Source organism: Chaetodon auriga, chromosome 19 (assembly GCF_051107435.1).
Source record: "Chaetodon auriga isolate fChaAug3 chromosome 19, fChaAug3.hap1, whole genome shotgun sequence".
Classification (NCBI taxonomy): domain Eukaryota; kingdom Metazoa; phylum Chordata; class Actinopteri; order Chaetodontiformes; family Chaetodontidae; genus Chaetodon; species Chaetodon auriga.
In genome coordinates, this window is record NC_135092.1 from 1,504,837 (window position 1) to 1,525,141 (window position 20,305).

The window sequence follows — 20,305 nt, forward strand, 5'->3', positions numbered from 1 at the left end:
CAGGTAAGACAAATAATTTAATTCTTATTTCATTTATGTACAGTTCGAAAAAACCCTTGAAACAGTTTAAAAGAATAAGTACATATTAGTTCACTTCATCGTGTGTTACAGTATATTTATCGTTCAGTATTAGTTAATCTTAAAGAAACAGATTTCTGGAACATAAAGAACTTGGGGAGCGTACCTCATTAAAATAGACCGGACGTCTAGAGGGCGCTACACAGTGTTTCTAATTCCCAGTTCACAGTCATCTTTCAACATACACACATACACACACACACTCACAGTGTCTAAATGAATTTTTAAGCCTGTGCTGCACATTTGCATTTTGTCTTTTAATGTGTTATGTGGCCATGTATTACTCATCTTGTCAGGGCATAAATCGGTTTACACAGTCACCTTATGGAGACTCACCTACTTTGAGTGAATGAAACACTACATTTTAGTTTCAAGATGGCGCAGGTTGTTACAGCTGCTCTGGCCATTTTTCTTTGTACTAGTGTGTTTTTGTGTCTTTCTTGTGTTTTTTCCATCACCAGTCTCGGTCGATCATACATACGTATGGCTGTATAACTGGTTAGACTAGGGATTTGCTTCTTTTTACTTTGTGGATTTCTTTCATCTACTTCAGGATATCCACTGAACTGATGTTGATTGTTTACACACGGGAACAGTTATTCGCACTCGGCAACACAAGTGTACTCTCAGTGGAAAGACTGGAGATCTCCAAGGAAGTAAGGAGAAGGAGAAGGGGATGCAGAGCTGAGGCAAAGTGCCGAGACAAGAAAAGACGGTACAAACCATCCATACCATCTGTTATTTCTGAAGATGGCGCCACACTAGAGGCAGCTTGTTACAGCAGCTCCCACTCAATGTGAGCGTTTTTCCATTTTAGTTTCCTCTTTGTTATTATTTTTTAATATATTCTCATGTGTTTGTGCTCTTAATTGATCCGTGCAGTATGGACACCAAAGTCACCATGTTTGCGCTGTTCTTTCTCTTGTTTTTTTTTTCACTGTTTTCGACTGTGTCTGGGGACCCCATGCGCAGCCATTGCCCCATTGTTTACAGTAGGGATCAGCTGTTGGCGCTCTGTAGCACCGCGGTGCTGCCCCACAGGAGACCCGACGTTCCCTGCGAGCTGAAGAGGAGGAGACAGGGGAACCATGCCAGAGCTGATCGCCGTGCCAGAAGCAGGAGATACAGACCCGTCCTCCTGTCCATCATCATGGGAATGTGAGATCTCTTCCCAATAAGATGGATGAGTTAGCGGCGCTGACCCAGCACCAGAGGGACTACCGGGCGTGCAGCGTCATGATGTTTTCGGAAACATGGCTGACTGTGCTGACTCCAGACACGGACGCGGTGCTGGACGGCTTTGAGCTGCTGCGGGCAGACAGGATGAGGGAGAGTGGTAAGAGGAAACCAGGAGGGCTGGCAGTGTTTGTGAATGACAGATGGTGTAACCGTGACACATCACTATTGAAGAACAACTCTGCTGCAAGGACATTGAGCTGTTAGCTGTTAGCATGAGGCCATATTGCCGTGGGAATTCTCACATGTTATTGCGATAGCTGCGTATTTTCCCCCCTCTGCTAACGCTGATGCAGCCTGTGATGTTCTCCTCTCTGTCACAAGCAGGTTGCAGACAGAGCACCCACAGGCTCTCCTTCTTAACTCTGGGGACTTTAATCATGCCTCTTCATCCTCCACTCTGCCCACATTCACCCAGTACGTTACATGTTACATTAGGGACAATAAGATACTGGATTTGTGTTATGCCAACGCTAAGGAGGCATACACTTCATCACCCCTCCCTCCCATGGTAAGATCTGACCACAACCTGGTTCATCTCCTGCCTGTGTACAAACCTCTCGTGCACAGGCAACCAGCTGTGTCCCGCACAGTGAAGAGATGGTCCGACGAGGCTGACAAGGCTCTGAACGACTGTTTCGAGACAGCTGTGGGGGAGGAATTTTATGATTCTCACAGAGAGGACATTGATAGTCTCACACACCGCATAACCGACTATATCAACTTCTGTGTGGAAAACAACGTACCCACCAGGACTGTACGGTGTTTTTCCAACAACAAACCCCGACATAAAGGCTCTCCTTAAGGAGAAGATGAGGGCCTTCAAGTCAGGATATAAGAATGAGCTGAAGGCTGTGCAGAAGAAGCTGAGAAGGAAGATCAGAGAGGGGAAAAACACCTACAAGAGAAAGATGGAGGATCAGCTACAGCAAAAAAATGTCAGTGGAGTCTGGAGAGGCCTAAAAACCATCTCTGGCCACAAGGAACCTGACTCCCAAGCTGCAGGGAATCAAAGGTGGGCGAATGACGTGAACATAATAGAATAGAACAGAATAATAGATTTGATCAGTCATCTGCCCCTCCCCTGGCCAAGCTGCAGCCCCCCTTTTCTGCACCCAGTGTAGCCAACTCCTCCAACGGAAACATGGGAATGCTCCTGGCTCCGTTCCTCTTCACCCTCTACACTGCAGACTTCTCATACAACACACCCACCTGTCACCTGCAGAAGCTCTCTGATGACAGAGAGTGCAGAGAACACTCTGTCCCCTGACACCGGTAAACATCCAGGGAACGCACATCGAGATGGTGACATCTTATAAGTACGTGGGTGTTCACCTGAACAATAAACTGGACTGGACTCACACTTTACAAGAAAGGCCAGAGCAGACTTATCTGCTCAGGAGACTGAGGTCGTTTGGAGTGCAGGGGGCACTCCTGAAGACCTTTTATGACACTGCGGTGGCATCAGCCATCTTTTACGGAGTGCTCTGCTGGGGGAGCAGCATCTTGATGGCTGACAGGAAGAGACTTGACAAACTGATCAAGAAGGCCAGCTCTGTCCTAGGATGCCCCCTCGACTCAGGAGGTAGGAGAGAGGTAGATGTTGGCTAAACTGTCATACATGATCGAGAACAACTCCCACCCCCTGCAGGACACTTTAACAGCATTAGAGAGCTCCTTCAGCGACAGACTGCTTCACCCAGAGTGTGTGAAGGAACGCTATCGCAGGTCCTTCCCTCCTGTAGCAGTCAGACTTTACAACCAGCATTGCTCCCAGTAGACTACACACTCACCAAGACTTTCAAACTAACTGCACTATAATACACATCAACTGTGTTCATTTATACTGTGAAAATATTTAGCTCAGGTGAATTTCAACTTAAGGTGCAATATATCAATCTTTCAATCACGTGTATTGTCACTCCTATGTGCAATATCAATACTCTAGTCAGGAGTACTATCATCCAATGTGCAATATCAGCACCTGGCGAATCTCTTATTTCCAATGTGCAATATTGGTATTTCCTCTGTGCCATGGTATAAACTTGAAAACACTATATATTGTTACCGCTCCCATATTTTACATTTCCCCATACTAGGTTGCTAGTTTCTGTATTTCCCCTTGTTTAAATTGTTCATATTTTTTCAATATTCCTTGTTTATATTGCTTGTTTGCTATTTATTGTCTTGTTTACTGATGCCCTCTATTCTTTGCTATCCACTTTGCTGCTGTAATACTGGAAATTTCCCACTGTGGGACTAATAAAGGAATATCTCATCTTATCTTATCTTATCTTATCTTATCTTATTATAACATGACATTCTCCTAAATAAGATGGAAGAGGTAATGGTGCTACCCAGAATGCAGAGGGAGCACCAGGAGTGTAGCCTCATGTGTTTCACTGAAACTTGGCTAACGGAGATCACGCTAGGACAGGAGAGTGAAGGAGCGTAAGAGCAAAGGCGGGGGCATAGTGATGTTTGTGAACAACAAATGGTGTAATCCAGGGCACATCAGGGTAAAAGAGCAGTGCTGCACCAGAGACATTGAACTGTTAGCTGTTAGCATTCGGCCATATTATCTATATTAGTTCTTGCACGTTATCACAATAACTGTGTACGCCCCCCCATCAGCCGATGCTGCAGCAGCATGTGAGCTTCTGCACACAGCTGCAGACATTGCAACCCCAGGCCCTCTTCTTCATCTTTGGTGACTTCACTCACACTTCCCTGTCCTCCACCCTCCCCACTTTCACATAGTATGTTAAATGCTGCCACACCAGAGACAATAGAACACTGGACTTACGGTATGCAAACACTAAGAATGCTTACAGCTCATCACTTCTCCCCCCACTGGGCCGTTTCGATCACAATCTGGTTTATCTGCTCCCTGCATACATACCTTTGGTGAATAATTTACCACCAACCATCAGGCATGTAAGAAAATGGTCAGAGGAGTCCAGCACTGCACTGAGGTACTGCTTTGACACCACTGACAGGGATGTGTTTTGCAGTCCATACGGGGAGGACATTGACAACAACTTTGCCTTCAGGGGCAAATGAACTGAACCTGTTTTTCAACAGATTTGATTCTACCTCCATTCCTGCCCCCAACCCACCTGATGCTGCTACTTCTCCACACCTTCTCCCGCTCCCAGTAGCACCCTCTTCACACTACTTAACCTCCCTCTGCTCCACATCACAGACTACATTCACCTCCCCTACGTCACTCTACAGTATCCCCCTCCCCCCAGGCCTACATGCCTGGATGGCGTCAGCTCCAGACTGCTCAGGGACTGCGCAGACTAGCTTTGTGGGTTCTCCTGCACATCTTCAAGATAAGCCTCAGTCTACAGAGAGTTCCAGCCATTTGGAAAACTTCCTGTGTGGTTCCAGTCCTAAAGACAGTACATCCCAGGGAGCCCTACCACTTCAGACTGGTAGCCTTCACTTCCCACTGGATTACTACCTCGGAAAGGATTGTACTGAACCACCTGCATCACCTGGTGAGCAGCGAGCTGGACCCCCTACAGTTTGCTTATCGTCCAGGCATTGGTGTGGATGACACAGTCATCTACCTGCTCCATTGATTGATTTCTCATCTGGACCATACCGGAAGCACAGTGAGGATCATGTTTTTTTTCGACTTCTCCAGTTCTTTCGACACAACCCAACCATCACTGCTCGGGGAGAAGCTGGAAGGATCCGGCATGGACTGCCACCTGGCTGTGTGCACTATCGACTACCTAACCAACAGATCACAGTACGTGAGGCTTCGTGGCTGCATGTCTGATGTGGTAGTTTGCAGCGCAGGGGCTCCACAGGGGACAGCGCTCTCTCTTTTCCTCTTCACCCTCTACACATCGGACTTCAGACAAAACACTGACAGCTGCCACATCCAGAAGTTCTCCAATGATACAACCATCGTTGGACACGTCATCACAGGGGAACGAACTGGAATACAGGGAAGTTGTAACCAACTTCATCGACTGGTGTGGACTGAACCACCTGCACATAAACCCCAGCAAGACAAAGGCGATCATCTGGTGCAATTTCTAAGTTGGATATTTATCTCAATTGTGCAATCACACTATTTATTATCCATATTTGCAACAGTACTTTTATAAACTGTACATATGGCGCATACACATAGTCCTAATATTTCTCAAATATAATAGATACAATACAATAGTATTTCTCAAGTGCAATAGTATTTCTCAACTGCAACTACAACCCTAAACCTAACCTCAGTCAAAAGTTTGGACGCACTTTCTCATTCAGTGGTTTTCTTTTTATCTTTTTTTTTTTTTTTTTCCATTTTCTTCATTGTAGATTAATACTGAAGGTTATATTTTAGATTTTTTAAAGTAGCCACCATTTGCTTTGATGACAGCTTTGCCCACTTAGACTTTAGACTGCTTCTTTATTGATCCCAATTTGGGAAATTATTTTGTTGCAGTAGCAATTAAACATAAAGATAAACACAGAATGTATACAAAATTTTTCTTTTAACAAAAATATAGACAGGAATAAAAATTTAACAAAGTATAACTAAATATGTAGTTATATAATATGTATTATAATGTATAATACATATTATATAATATTATAATAATATAATAAAAATACTAAAAATGCACTCTTGGCATTCTCTCAATCAGCTTTGTGAGTTAGTCACCTGGAATGGTTTTCCAATAATTTTGAAGGAGTTCCCGGAAGTGCTGAGTGCTTGTTGGCTGCTTTGCCTTCACTCTGTGCTCATCCCAAACCATCTCAATTGGGTTTAAGTCAGGTGATTGTGGAGGCCAGGTCATCTGACACAGCACTCCATCGCTCTCTTTCTTGGTCATATAGCCCTCATATAGCCTGGAGGTGTGTTTGAGGTCATTGTAGTGTTGAAAAACAAATGACCGTCCCACTAAGCACAAACCAGATAGGATGGCATATCACTGCAGAATACTGTTGTAGCCATGCTGGTTAAATGTGCCATGAATTTTGAATAAATCACCAACAGTGTCACCAGCAAAGCAATCCCACACCATCACACCTCCTCCCCCATGCTTCACGGTGGGAACCACACATATAGAAACCATTTGCTCACCTTATCTGCATCTCACAAAGACATGATGGGTGGAGCCAAAAATCTCAAATTTGGACTCATCAGACCAAAGGACAGATTTCCGCTGGTATAATGTCCATTCCTTGTGTTTCTTGGCCCAAGCAATTCTCTTCTTCTTGTTGTTCGTCCTCAGAAGTGCTTTCTTTGCAGCAGTTCGACCATAAAGGCCTGATTCACACAGTCTCCTCTGAACAGTTGATGTTGAGATGTGTCTGCTACTTGAACTCTGTGACACATTTATGTGGGCTCTAATCTGAGGTGCTGTTAATTTGTGGTTTCTGAGGCTGGTAACTCTGATGAACTTATTCTCTGCTGCAGAGGTAACTCTTGGTCTTCCTTTCCTGTGGCACTCCTCATGAGAGCCAGTTTCATTATAGCGTTTGATGGTCTTTGCAACTGCACTCGAGGATGCAAGAATTCTTGACATTTTCCAGATTGACTGACCTTCATGTCATAAAGTAATGATGGTCTGTCATTTATCTTTGCTTAGTTGAGTGGTTCTCGTCATAGTATGGATTAGAACAGTAGTCAAATAGGGCTATTCACTGTATAGACCTCTGCACAACCCTATCTCTGCACAACACAACTAATGGTCTCAAACACACTCAGAAGACAAGAAATTCCAGAATTAACTCTTGACAAGGCACACCTGTTAATTGAAAACCACTCCAGGTGACTAACACATGAAGATGCAGTTGAGAGAATGCAAAAGTGTGCAAAGCTGTTGTCAAAGCAAATGGTGGCTACTTTGAATAAGCTAAAATATAAAACATATTCTGGTTTATCTAACACTTTTTTGTTTACTACATAATTCCATGTGTGTTCCTTCATGGTTTGGATGTCGTCAGTATTAATCAACAATGTACAAAATAAAAAATAAATAAAAACCATTGAATGAGAGGGTGTGTCCAAACTTTTGACTGGTACTATATGTCATTAGTAGTTTTCTCATACAAATATTAGCAATCATATTATTTTATGGCAATTCAATTTTTATGGCATTTACTATTCTTTTATAAGTGTCTTATCAGTGTGGGAACATTAAAGTCTTAACTTACCTTACCCTTTCTCATCTTATCTTATGTTCTGCACTTGAGTAGAGGGTGGTGGTTTGGGTGGACATCAGGCATACACAGTACAGGACACCATAATGAAGGGTTTGAGCACTGTGGTTAAGGTTAGGGAAATATTGTAATTTTGCTTAAATGTTAATAAAAAATCTGAAGTCTCAAGTCACTGCTGACTTTTTCCAAATATACATATATTTCTTAACTAAGTGCTTTCAGTGCCAAAGCACAAAGCTCAGTTAGCTTCATTGAGAAAGACTATGTCCTTGTACATGCCTTCTAAGTCACCCTGCACAGTTTCCTACTATCCTTAACTCCACTAACTTATTCTTGTCTTCATCAAATCACAGCCTGACATGATCACCTTAAGCCAATAAACTGTATGCTGTCAAAGTTTAAATGTGTTCTCTTTCTCTGCTGTCATTTAGCTGTATGTCAGAACCATGTCATGAACCAGTTTATGATGCTGCCTAACCTTTGCATCTTATCCACTCATGCCAAAGCATGTGGGATTAAAAATCTGATCTCCAACCGGAGTGGCAAGTTCCGACTAGAAGCAACTCAATCCCCACAGTTCAACGCAACAGCACTTGCATTGCTTCTACAAAACTGACCTTAGCTGAAAGAGTATATGAGTTATTGACTTCCAAGTTAAGGGTCCGAGGCAGTAGTCAACGATTAACCCATCGCTTCTCCACCTCCCACAGAAGACACCTCACTGACACCTCAAGGAAAATGTCTGCTACACCTCATCCAAAAAGAGGGCCATGAAATGCATCCAGACATTCTACATCTTCCACTACTTCCTGCTGCTCCGGCTTCTCCTACAGTTACTTCATTTTCTGCCATGCCAGCTCCTGATCCCCTTCTACCCACTATGGAGTATCTGGTGAGATCAGTGAATGCAACTGATTCACATCTTCAGACATTTGAAAATGCCTTAACCTCCATGTCTCAGTCCAGTCTTCTTCCTCATGCTGCTGAAAGTGCTCTAGAGGCTTTTCATCACTCTCTGGCATCCACTATCCATGCAGCTCTTTTAGGTAGGCCCTACATTCCTTCAACAGCAAACATCTCACCCCATTTAAGATAAAAAATTCTGCAAGGTAGAGGAATCAATCTAGTCAATCTCATAATTCCCTCTCCAGAATGAGCTAAAAAAAAGTTTCATCCAGTGAGAGCATTACAACTGTAAATCTGCTGACCCTCGCCTTGCAAGTGACCTGTCAGTTGGCGAATTCTTGTTGGCTTTCGGGATTTACGGAGATGTAATCTGTTCTGTTCATCCTGACAGACGAGTAGACCTAGACTCTTACCTACATTGATCCGTGACCTTAATCTCAGCTGCAGGAGGCACATTTTTTCACTATCACAAAGCTTTTTCCAGCAAGCCAGCTCTATATTTCTCAATCATACATCCATCTAAATTGTTCAGTTTTGGACACAGAAATTCTCATCATGCTCATTGGGGATTATAAGCAGTTTCTCGCTGAGCCTCTAGTAATGTAAGTCATTCTGAAACCCTCTGCTCCACAGCCAGAGTGAACAATATGGATATGCAACAATTTTAATGAAAACATCTCCACTTACCCAGGTCCAATTTTCTTTCACATCTGCAGCGTTTGCAACGATGCTCATCCAAGATCTGTGTGCACCTTCCAGTGCAGCTCAATAACCTCCTAAAAGTTAATCTGTCCACTCCTATATCCAAGCTCTGTCTGCGGCACTATTAGCTCATCCAGACTCTGTATCCACAAATCACCTGCTCACTGGTCTCTCTCAGGGTTTCCAGGTGGGGGTAATTTAACCACCAGAATCTACATATGTTGCAAAAAAGACTCTAGTCCGCTATTAAGGATCCAGAGAGCATTTCCCAATTTATGGGGAAAAGAGCTAAATAAAGGTTTCTTAATTGGCCTGTTTGACTCCTCTCCTTTCCCAGTTTTCCTAGTCATTATGCTACAGCGGGTAATGCAATCAAATTGATCAAACTGGCAGGTCAGGGTGCTTAGCTATCAAATACAGATATCACAGATGCCTTGAACATTATCCCAACTCATCCATTTCAGTGGCATCTCTTTGGCATAAGGTGGATTCCAAGTTGTAGAAGTAGTCCTTGCTTATATATCTTGGTGTCAGGGGCTTTTTCCTGGATTTCATTAAATAGTGTTTAACTTGCATGATGATGATTTTCTATTAACTGACCCATTAAATGACAGCTCTGGCCCCTCTCTGTTGTAGATTATTCTTTATTCAATTAGATTGTTAGAAATCTTGCTTTGAATTTCTCATTCTCTTTCATGCTCTCATAAGTCTGTCCTGATAAAAAAAGAATGCTGCAGTCACTGTGAGTGGATAGTGCATTGCAAGATCTCATATTTGTTGTCCATAAACAGTATCAACATTTTTGCAACTTTAAGTATGTAAATTAATCATTATGTTAACAGAAAACATAATTCAGTCGGTTACTTGTATATAAACATAATTTTCAGGAGACAGGGCTGTCAGGGGATATCTTGATGGGACCTCATCCTTAATCATTGGTGCCAACCTGCCCTCCATTCAGGACTTAAACACCTCCAGACTGAGGAAACAGGCAGGAGATATCACTGCAGACTCCTCACATCCTGGACACAATCTGTTCCAACATCTCCCCTCTCATAGGTGCTACAGATTACTGAACGCCAAAACAACCAGACACAAAAACAGTTTCTTCACACACAAGCCATCACCCTGATGAACAGTTAACTGGTCATACAGTGTCACTGACCCTCTGGCACCAAAATATCCATGACTGGCCATTTATCATGCATTACTGCACTGTTTTTAACATGCACATTCATCACTCATTGTCAACATAAATACCTCTACATTGTACATTTCATTATATAGATTGTTTATTGCCACATCATTCTCTTATATATCTTGTTTATTGTTGGTCTTGTCTGTTTTGTCCTTGTTGAGCTGTATGTGCTTTTGTCTTGTACAAGTACATTGAGTGGAATGTTCAAACTGTAGTCAAATTCTTGTCTCTCTCTCTCTCTCTCTCTCTGTGTGTGTGTGTGTGTGTGTGTGTGTGTGTGTGTGTGTGTGTGTGTTTGTGTGTGTGTGTGTGAGAGAGAAAAGGATTTTTATATTTCCTTTACAGGTGCATCATGATGGTTAAAGAAAAGGTGGATATAGATATTGTAATGCTGCTTTGGTGTGAGGTAAATATATTTTGTGTATACACATGTGGTAAATATATCTATGCCTGGTACTACAATGTGAAATGTACCTTTAAACCAAATTGTGAATTTATTTTTAACTGAAAAAATGAACAAGCATTCAAGCATGGACCAAGCATGCATGTAAGGGGATCACATCACCCTTGTGGCCTCCTAAAACAGGTTTGAGGACAATGCCCCCCCATTCATCATATATAACGGGGGATATCCAGGGGGCCCCTATAACAAGGAACGGTCCCCAACACCCTCTGCGGGAAGTAGCTGGGCAGGGTACATGGACTGTGAGCTATTTAGAAAGTGGTTTGACGAGAATTTCCTGAAGTTCAACGTGCTGAAGCACCTGCTGCTGCTGGTCCTGGATGGACATCAAGCCTTCATGGATCCAGAGTTGGTTTGGGCAGCATAGAGGGAGGACATTCTCCTGTGCCTGCCACCACACATCTCACATCCTCCAGCCTCTGGATGTGAGTTTAGTTGGACCCCTGAAGGAAGATTTCTTTGGGCTAACAAGAGACCTGTCCTTCTCGGTCTCCAAGAAGGAGTTTTCAAGGGTCCTAAGAGACTCATACCAGAGGATAAAAGATCTAAGAGTGGTGGTGGCTACATTCTGTGTGATATAGGTCACTTGGGTTTATTTCCCTTTGCCAACTGTTGTATTTTTTCTCAAATTGAGTATTTTTATTTGCTTCCTGGAATCCTAAAGAGGACTTTTGTTTTGTCATTCACTGGCACCTTGTAATCAATAGTTGACCCGATGTACAGAAATGGAAACTCATGGGGAATCACAAACCTTGTCTGTTAGATGCAAGAGGCATCACTTGGGGTTATTTTATTGGCCAATTGTTGTATCAAACCCCAGATTGAAAGAAATTTGCCACTGATGAATAAATTGTTGGTGATGGTGAATATTCAGTATTGCCACAGATAATTCACTCTGATTCTGTGCCCAGATGAATGTGGTTTTAATGTATCTTATCTCCCTATCACTGACATCATTGTCATTGCAACATTAACTGCTGAAGAGAGTGTTGCTGCAGAGTTCACACATTAAAGCTACAACAGAGAATTTGCTATCAACCCCTAAATCACAGATACACAATTTCTACAACTATTGTAAATGTAGTTGAAAGAATATGACTGAGTCCTACATAAATATGGACTAACTGTCTGAGCTTTATCTGCCTGGGGTAGTGCTGGCCTAATCACAAGAGATGTGACATTAATTAATTGATTAAATATTAATTTGTTATCACCAACCGTTCTGGACCTCTGCCTTGAATAAAATCTGATGCGGACCTTTCAGTAATAAGTTTGAGAACTCCTGCTCCAAATGATTGAAACACAGTGCACCTTTAGAGTAAACTACACAAAGGGCGACTCATCATGCATTTTGCACAGGGGAAATTTCAACACCGACTGAAACATCTACTCTTTTGCACGCTATACACTTTGCACATTTTCTCTGTAGAGTCTGTAGAGCCCCTCAATGTATCAAATAGAAACATTTAAAATTGAGAATCTAGTCTCAATCTTGTTTTTCTTGTCGTGTCTGTAACACGAGATGTGCATGTGCACGAGAGAGGAAGACACAGGACATTTTGATTAAGCCATGTGAACCACTTCAATGCAAAAAGGCTCTTGTGGAGTTCCACCAGGGAGCTGCTTGCTGTTCATGTTGAGCATCATGCTATTAAATAAATGAACATTGCCAAATATAAATGCAAATTGCTGTAATGTTCTTTATATGTCTGTTGATGAATGACAGTATTTGAGGTCACAAATATTTGAGCATAAACTTAATTTGTCACAATCAGTGGCTCAATGATGATGTAAATACAAATAATCCAATGTTTCTATTACTTCCTGAGAAAGTAAATAGAAATTTGAAATTGCTCAAACATGTGAGGCACTGTCATACAATATGTTGTCCACAGTGTAGACAGTGCATATTATTGGCGATGGTGATGGTCACTTAAGCCTCTGATCCTCACTGTCTATTAAGGTGTTCCATGAACAGTATTCCACTACACTTACTAAATTACATTACAGATTAATTACTTTGGTTCTACTACATAAATATGAAGAGTAAAAAAAATGGAAGTTGAAGACAAGAAACATTAAGCTTGTGTGTGTGCTCAATCCAATCCATGGCAATATTAGACACCTAGAGCAACAGCTCTGACTGCACAAAACATTCTCATCCCAGTGACCCACAATGCTTTCATTCTAGACCATTGCCTTTCTAATACATAGTTAATGTTGCAAAACAGTCACAGTTTGGTTAGGTTTAGGTACCAAAACTATGTGGTTAGGTTTAGGTATTAAAACTACTCTCAGGTATTGGAAAAAATTGTTCACTTTTGGTTTCTTACGGGACATGAACCCTGATCTTCTGGGTGAAACTCGCATGTTTGTTTGACTCATCCATCCACCCCACCATCCTCCATTTGCAGTCTTTCTGAGCCTTTGACACTGTCTAAGTCATGCAGGCAGTGCAACTAAGTAGTCTGAAAGTTATGCTTTGATAAATCTATGTCTGTACTATATTTTTTTGCAAGACATAATTTGTGCATAAGAATAGGATATTATATAATACAATACAGCAGTGTCTTACCGGCCACAGTGACCCTGGCAGCCCGGCTAACAATGCTCCCCAGTCCATCCAATGTGGCAAGGCACTGATATTCGCCCTCATCAGGCCGGTGGTGCCGTGAGTGCACAACGTTCTGCACCAGAAGCGAGCCGTTAGCCAGCTGCTGCCGCCGCTCATCCACCAGCGCACTCACCAGCACGCCATCCTTACGCCATGTGATGGTGGGAGGTCCTGCCACTGTGTCAGACTGCACCTGGCAGTCCAGCTGCAGCATGCCCCCTCGCACTGTCACCGTGTCCTGAGGCTCCTGGGTGAAAGTGAAGTCCACAAAACCTCCAAGACTAGATGAGGAGGAGGAGGAGGAGGAGAAGGAGGAAGATGAGGAGGTGTCTGAGGCTATAGGAGGAGAACAGAACAGAAGAGTTAGATAGAAGCAATGAAACAGGAAATCACCAACAGGACAGTTATTTATAAAGGAAAATGCTCTCCATCACATAAACCAACAACCACACAGGTGTAGTTCATAACAGGGCGAAAATACAACAGGATGTCCAATGATGGGATGTGCCATATTCATCACAAGATACAACAAAAAACAAAACAAAATAAATAAATCAGTAAATTTGGAGGTAAAGAAAAATTGCATGATGGCGCTTTACCTCCACATCAAAAGTTATTATCACAACTGAGGCCCCATGCTTGTTTGAGATGATTAAAAAATGCTTGTTTTTTTTTTTTGGTTTTTTTTTTTTTTAAACATTTTCCTGCATTGCCTGTTTACATGACCACAAATGGTGGTCAGTGGGGGCTGATTTTAGCCCCAGGGCCTCATAGGTTAATCAAGGCATTGGCTGTTATTGCACTGGAATATAAATTACTGTGTAGACAAAAGAGATAAAGTGTTCATATTGTCTCAATGACACAGTAATTTCAATATTTCTAACCAGATTCTGGTTGTATATGCTCATCTATTCCAACATGAACTAGAACACAACATTAAAACAGTTTTACAAAGGGTCAAACCCACAACCATTACTGCCTCTCAAGGCGTTGAACCACAAATAAGATCAAACCCATGATAACATTCACATCACAGTTTCAGGATCTAAGCTTTCTATTCAGCAGCAGATGATGAAGAAATACAAGTTGTGTTTATTTTATCTTTTTTTTAAATGTATTTATTCATGTTTTGGTTCATGTATTTATCCATATTTGTCATTAGTTTGGTCAGATGTGTCTCTTCACAGCAGAAAACATCACTGAGTTTAACCTCCAACCTGTAGTTCTTGGCTCTGCCGGATAACTCACCATCTCCATCAAAGCCACATCAACCTACTGTTTTTGTTTTTATGTTTTCATATTTTGTTTAATGTTGTGAAAGGCTCTGGTAGTAGAGAGCGGTGGCGGTGTCTCTTCTCTTATCTTTGATGTCGGCGCTGCTAAAAAGTCTTTCATCCTGATCAGAACAGCACTTTGTTCGGTCAAAGCAGCCGTTCAGTTTCTGTGTGTTTCCTGGAAAGTCTGAACAGAGGCTTGGAGCTTGAAGTCACGTCATTACAGCAAAAAGTTGACTTTGAAGCACACCAGATGTTCTTTTTTTGTTTTGATTTTACTGATGTTCCTTTTAAACTCTCGCAGCTTCAGTTTCTCCCACAGGAAAACTCTGATCAGACAAACATTAGAGTATAAAAACTAAATAGTCTATGGCAGTTTTCCCAACTGCAATAGGAAGGGAGAACACTCAACATAAAAGTCATTTAATACTCATTACTGAGATTTTCCTTTCAGCACAGCTTTGCATCTTTTCTCTACTCAAATATTAGGACAATAACAAGATCCAGCATCTAAGCACAGGGTTGTAAGCAGGCATTTAGAAATACAATTTACTTATGTGTTCAGTTATACTTTCCTCTGGAAATCAATAAGTACTTTTAAACTCTGCACTACTAAATTAAGTCATGTATAACTTTGTCTCTGTTGTTCCTTTATTATAATTAGTGTCAGATTAAATAGTTTACCAGGAAGGATTCTAATTTGTGTACATCTTGACATATGGAGAATGAAATAAGATCTAGATAAATGAGAGTGACTCCATAAAAAGGACATAACTATTTAGAGGGAAACTATACATCTAAAACTTTATTTCATTAAAGTTACTGATACAATATAACAGCTCTTGTCACTTGGTCAGCAGTTCATCACGTGTGCTGGTAAAGGAATTTACTTCATCTGTTTTTAAGTGATTTTGTGTCAGAACGATTGGCACACCACAATGGCAAAAATCTTTTTTATAGGCTGAAGCGATGTGAGAAGAATCTCCTCATCAATTTAAAATAACCGTGTTTCATTTATGAAACTGATTTTGGGCATGAGAGGTGACATGGTGAGGTAACTATGACAAATACATTTTTTACAGTGATCTCAGACTTTCTCTCTGTCTCTCTTTCTGAGCATGTTAACAATGTCTTTGCAGTCATTACTGTGATGGCATTAACTTCAGACATCAGTCACTTCAGTCCAATCTTGCAAGACTCATTTTAGCATTTTATTTCCCTACATGCATGCATGCATGTCTACATCCTGTCTCCACATCACAAGGAAAGGAATTAAATTATTTCATTATTTCGTTTTTCTTTTTTTTTTTTTTCCTTATTTGGGGGCTGTAATGATACAAATGTGAATACACCTTATCTAAAAATATTGGAATCAGCCTAAAATATTGTGTTTTATTTAACTGTGTATAAATTACCTCTGGTGCTAAAACCCCAATTTTCCAGAGAAAATGCTGTGCAATCAAAACTGGAATCAGAATCTGTGTAAACTTCACAGTAATGTCAACATCCCTCCTTTCATTCCCTATCTTTCCTTCCTTGTTTCCCTCTGTCAACTTCTCCCCTTCATACTGTCCTTCTCTATATTTCTTGTTTCTTTCCCTTCATGGTTTCCTTCTTATTGATTCCCTTTCAGCAGTGCTCCCCGATCAGTAAATCACTATCTTGACAGCTCTGTCTGTACTAGCTCCTCCCAGTCACAAATGAAATGCAGACACACACACACACACACACACACAGTCAGTTCATGAATTGTCCTTGTCCTTGTTATCCTGCAGTTTGATGTTACCACTCCTTGCCTTCTCTCCCTCCATCTCGATTCTATTCTCTGTTTTCACTGCCAGTCTTTATTTTACAAATCCTTAATTTCTGTAATTTCGTGAGAAAATGCAGGAAGTTTAAAAGACAATGTATTTTTGTACTGATTCTTGGGAAAATACATGACATTACATCAATTAATACACTTCTATGTAAATAATTCTTTCAACCATGAACAGCAGGTCAGTGTAACATGAAAAAATGGGAAAATTGTCAAATACTGAGCAAACACTTCAACACAGAACATTTTCAATAATAAGTGAATGATAAATATTTACTTAGGTTTAAATTGAGCTTTCTAAGAAAGTCCTCTTTATCAAACTTATCATTAGGAAATTAAAATAAAGCATTATAAAAACAAATTCAATAATAATAAACTTAAAATAAATAAACTTCAATGAATCCAGACAAGCAGAAAATATTTCTTTGAAGATTTAATAGTCTATTTCTTTGAGCAGCAAAATATCCTTAAATGCTCACAAAAGTCTCAACAGAGTCGAGGGAACTCAACAAAGAAAGAACTGGAAACAATTTGTCTATTCACTGATTATTTAACTGACAGCTAAAAAGTATATTATCGATTAAGTTATTTTTTTAAGCAAAAAGGCCAATAATTGGCCGTCTCCAGCTTCTCAAATGTGAGCATTTGCATGGCAGGATCTGTTGGTCTTCTGAATATCTTTCAGTTTTGGACTGTTAGTCTGTCAAAAAAAAAAAAAAGGTAAATAAATAAACAGGTCATGTCAACTGGGTATTACGACTGTACTGAGCAGTTTTCATTGTTTCTGACATTTTATTGACTAAACTAAATAATTAATTGAGAGACCTCAAGTGAGGTGTACAGTGTGCACAGGTAAACACCATGGGTTGAAGATCTTTTTTAATAGAACCAGAGGGGTAATTGTTAGGATCCGCTAACCTGTCTGTTCCTAGTGTTCTCTTTTTCCCTTTTCCTTTAGTGTTCTGTGTCTGTCTGTTCCCCTGTCTGTTTCAGCTGGGTGTTTCCCTGCACCCAGCTGGCTCCACCCCTCCAGCACCTGGAGCGCATGAGCCTGATTAGGGCTCTGTATATAAGGAAGACTCTCAGCTTGGCTTGTCACTGGATGTTCCTGATCTCCTCCATGAGTTTCCAGAGCCTGTGCCTAGTGAGTATCTCTAGTTGATTGCCAGTTGCTGTCTCAGCATTTTTGCACATTTTGGAAGAGGTTTTTTTTTTTTCCTTTTGCCGCTCATGTGTGCTTCTTTCTTTTCAGTGCCTACCAGTCATGTCCAGCCTTTGTTCTGCCTCAACCTCCCTCATGGTGTTTAGTTTGTTTGTTAGTGAGTGTGTTTTGAGTTCTTTGTTCCACTCGTTCGAGTGCGCCTTTTTTTTTTTTTAGTTTTTTCAACCCTTATGAGTGCGCCTTTTGATTATCACCTTGTTAATAAACTTGTTTTCTTTTTTACTCTTGCCTCCGGTCTGTATATTGAGTCCAACTGCTTCTAAATTAACAGTAGTAGGATATAGAGTCATCTGGGAATTTAACTTTAAGACGTGAATAAGTGACAGTGCGGCAGTCAAGAGCCAAGATCATCTGAATATACACACACAAACACACGCACACCCTCACACTGGCTGACACCATGGGTTAGTGTGTGAAAGCAGTCGGATTTTAAACTATCATGAAAAGAGTGGAAAAGGAGGGAAATGAAGAAATATTCACAGTATTACTAAACATCTTCCTGAATTCATTCAAGAATCTTGGAATCATAAACCTGATTGGATTGGTTTTGACTTTAACTCTTCAAATCTGACACAAAAAAAATACTTTATGTGTCTGTGGAAGACCAACACTGCTACCTGTGTAAATGTTTATATTTAAAAAAGAAGAAGATGGTGATGATGATGATGACGATGATGATGATGATGATAAAAAGAGGCGAACGAAGATGATGACGAAGATAAAAATGGAAGGATGATGACGAAGAAAAACATGAAGAAGATAAAAAGTTGAAGGTCGTGATATAAGCTTTTCATAGTTGGAGCAGCTGAAGGAATGAACAGCAGGAAAGTGGTAGATGAAGAAATGAGTAGGAAACAGTAAAAGCTAAAAGCAGGACAAAAAAGTTTGAAAAAACTGATTTAACTAGGGGCTACATGGTAAATGCCAATGATTCAGGTCATCAGTTGATGAACTCCCAATTCAAACTTCATGTGATTATTAATTTCCTGCTGTATCGCTGTACAGTGAGGCAAGCTAGTGTTTGCCTATCGTGTCAAAATTTTAAAAAATTACAAACTGAACTTCACAACATAGTTGCTAATCAGAGTCACTAAAACATATGTCATATAAGTAAAAAAAGAGAATTCATAATTCTAGTTGAGGTGTAATCATAAAAATGTAGCTGTTTTTACAAGTCTTTTGTAGGAATGTCGTAGAACGTGTCAAACTCAAGGTTGTGCCATAGTTCTGCCCGTCTCAACCATGACAAAAAAGTTTTGAATGTAATAACTTGTGTTTGATGATATTTGTCTTTGTTTCACTTGAAACATTTGATCTTTGATTTATGGTGTAATGTATGTTTCTTAACCTGATAAATTAAAGGGAAGTTACATTTATACAGTCTTACAGTTCCAACCAGCTTTTTGAGGGAAACCATAATGCTGATGTGGCCCGGAGTGAAAATGAGTTTGACACACACCGTACAACCTGTTACATCAGGGGTGTCAAACTCAAATACACAGTGGGCCAATTTAAAAAAATTGTTCCAAGTCGAAAGGCCAAACTGGTTCGATGTTTATTGAAAACTGATTGGAATGACCTCATTGCACATACTGAACCTGGAACTAACACAGCCTATAAGTTACTGCCTATAAAACAACATTAATCATTAAATAAATAAAAAATCAGTTGCTTTGATTAACGTGTCAATGCACTGGCAGTGCACTGTGAGACTTGTAGTACTAGTGGTGCGTGCAATATACCGGCCGGCCAGCTCTAATAATAATTAGATATCGTCATGCGGGCCAAAGATAATTCCAAAACTGGCCCACGGGCCTTGAGTTTGACGTGTGTTACATGATATTCATAATGCAACAAAAACAAACAACAAAAATTTTCGTTTTTCATTCCAGTTTCAATGCATGGCTTTTCATCAAAATCACCAAAACCACTCTGACTGGTCTGTGCTGTTATCAGCTGCTCCAACAAAAAACAAAAAATGGAAAGAAAAAATCCACAAGTCTTGAATCCACCACCAAAGACTACACTGCCTGCCTACACAGGGCTGATGGGGACCCATTACAGTTTTTCTCAATTGCTAAGACACAATTCCTGGAACAACTCACCATTTTCTCAAATCTTCACACACAATTTTAAAAACTCACACCCAACAGTACAAACATCTAACTTCTGGGTCCCTATCAGTTTTTACCCTCAGACAATACACACAAGCTGTCAAAACACAGACTACATGAGTGTTTGTTACACACAGGAGGGATTAATTCAACACACTGCCACCAAAATGTCAAGAATAGGGTTTATTCACAGCATTTCCATATTGAGCACATATACAGGTTCATCAGCATCAGCATCTCTTGTCTCTCTTGTCTCTCAACCTCTGCATGGTTGGGATCCATTGTTCCAAAGGACATGAACATGCCTCTAGGCTCTATTTATTGACCCCCAATTCTGATTGGTGTGTTAACAATTTTTAGGCTGAGTGTTTTCACCTGGAGAAGGGGGTGGTCTCTGAGTTTAGGTTATGATAACTTGAGTTAATTATATTGAGAGCATGTGTTTGCTGAATGAACACATGCAATGAATGATTTATTTGGCCACTTTTGTGTAAGGTTT

The 20,305-nt window shown here is 40.7% G+C and overlaps 1 protein-coding gene across 8 annotated transcripts in view; it reads right to left on the bottom strand.

Annotated features, from left to right (window-relative positions):
• dcc (DCC netrin 1 receptor) overlaps window positions 1-20,305 on the bottom strand; it is a 388,720-nt gene that overhangs the window by 297,736 nt on the left and 70,679 nt on the right. For all 8 annotated transcript variants that reach the window (XR_013079191.1, XM_076757427.1, XM_076757429.1 and 5 more), the window contains exon 2: window positions 13,342-13,716. Coding sequence is in view for 7 of the 8 variants with exons in the window: in XM_076757427.1 (XP_076613542.1) it covers window positions 13,342-13,716 (375 nt within the window). In the remaining variant the exon portion in view is untranslated. The remainder of the gene's footprint in view (window positions 1-13,341; window positions 13,717-20,305) is intronic.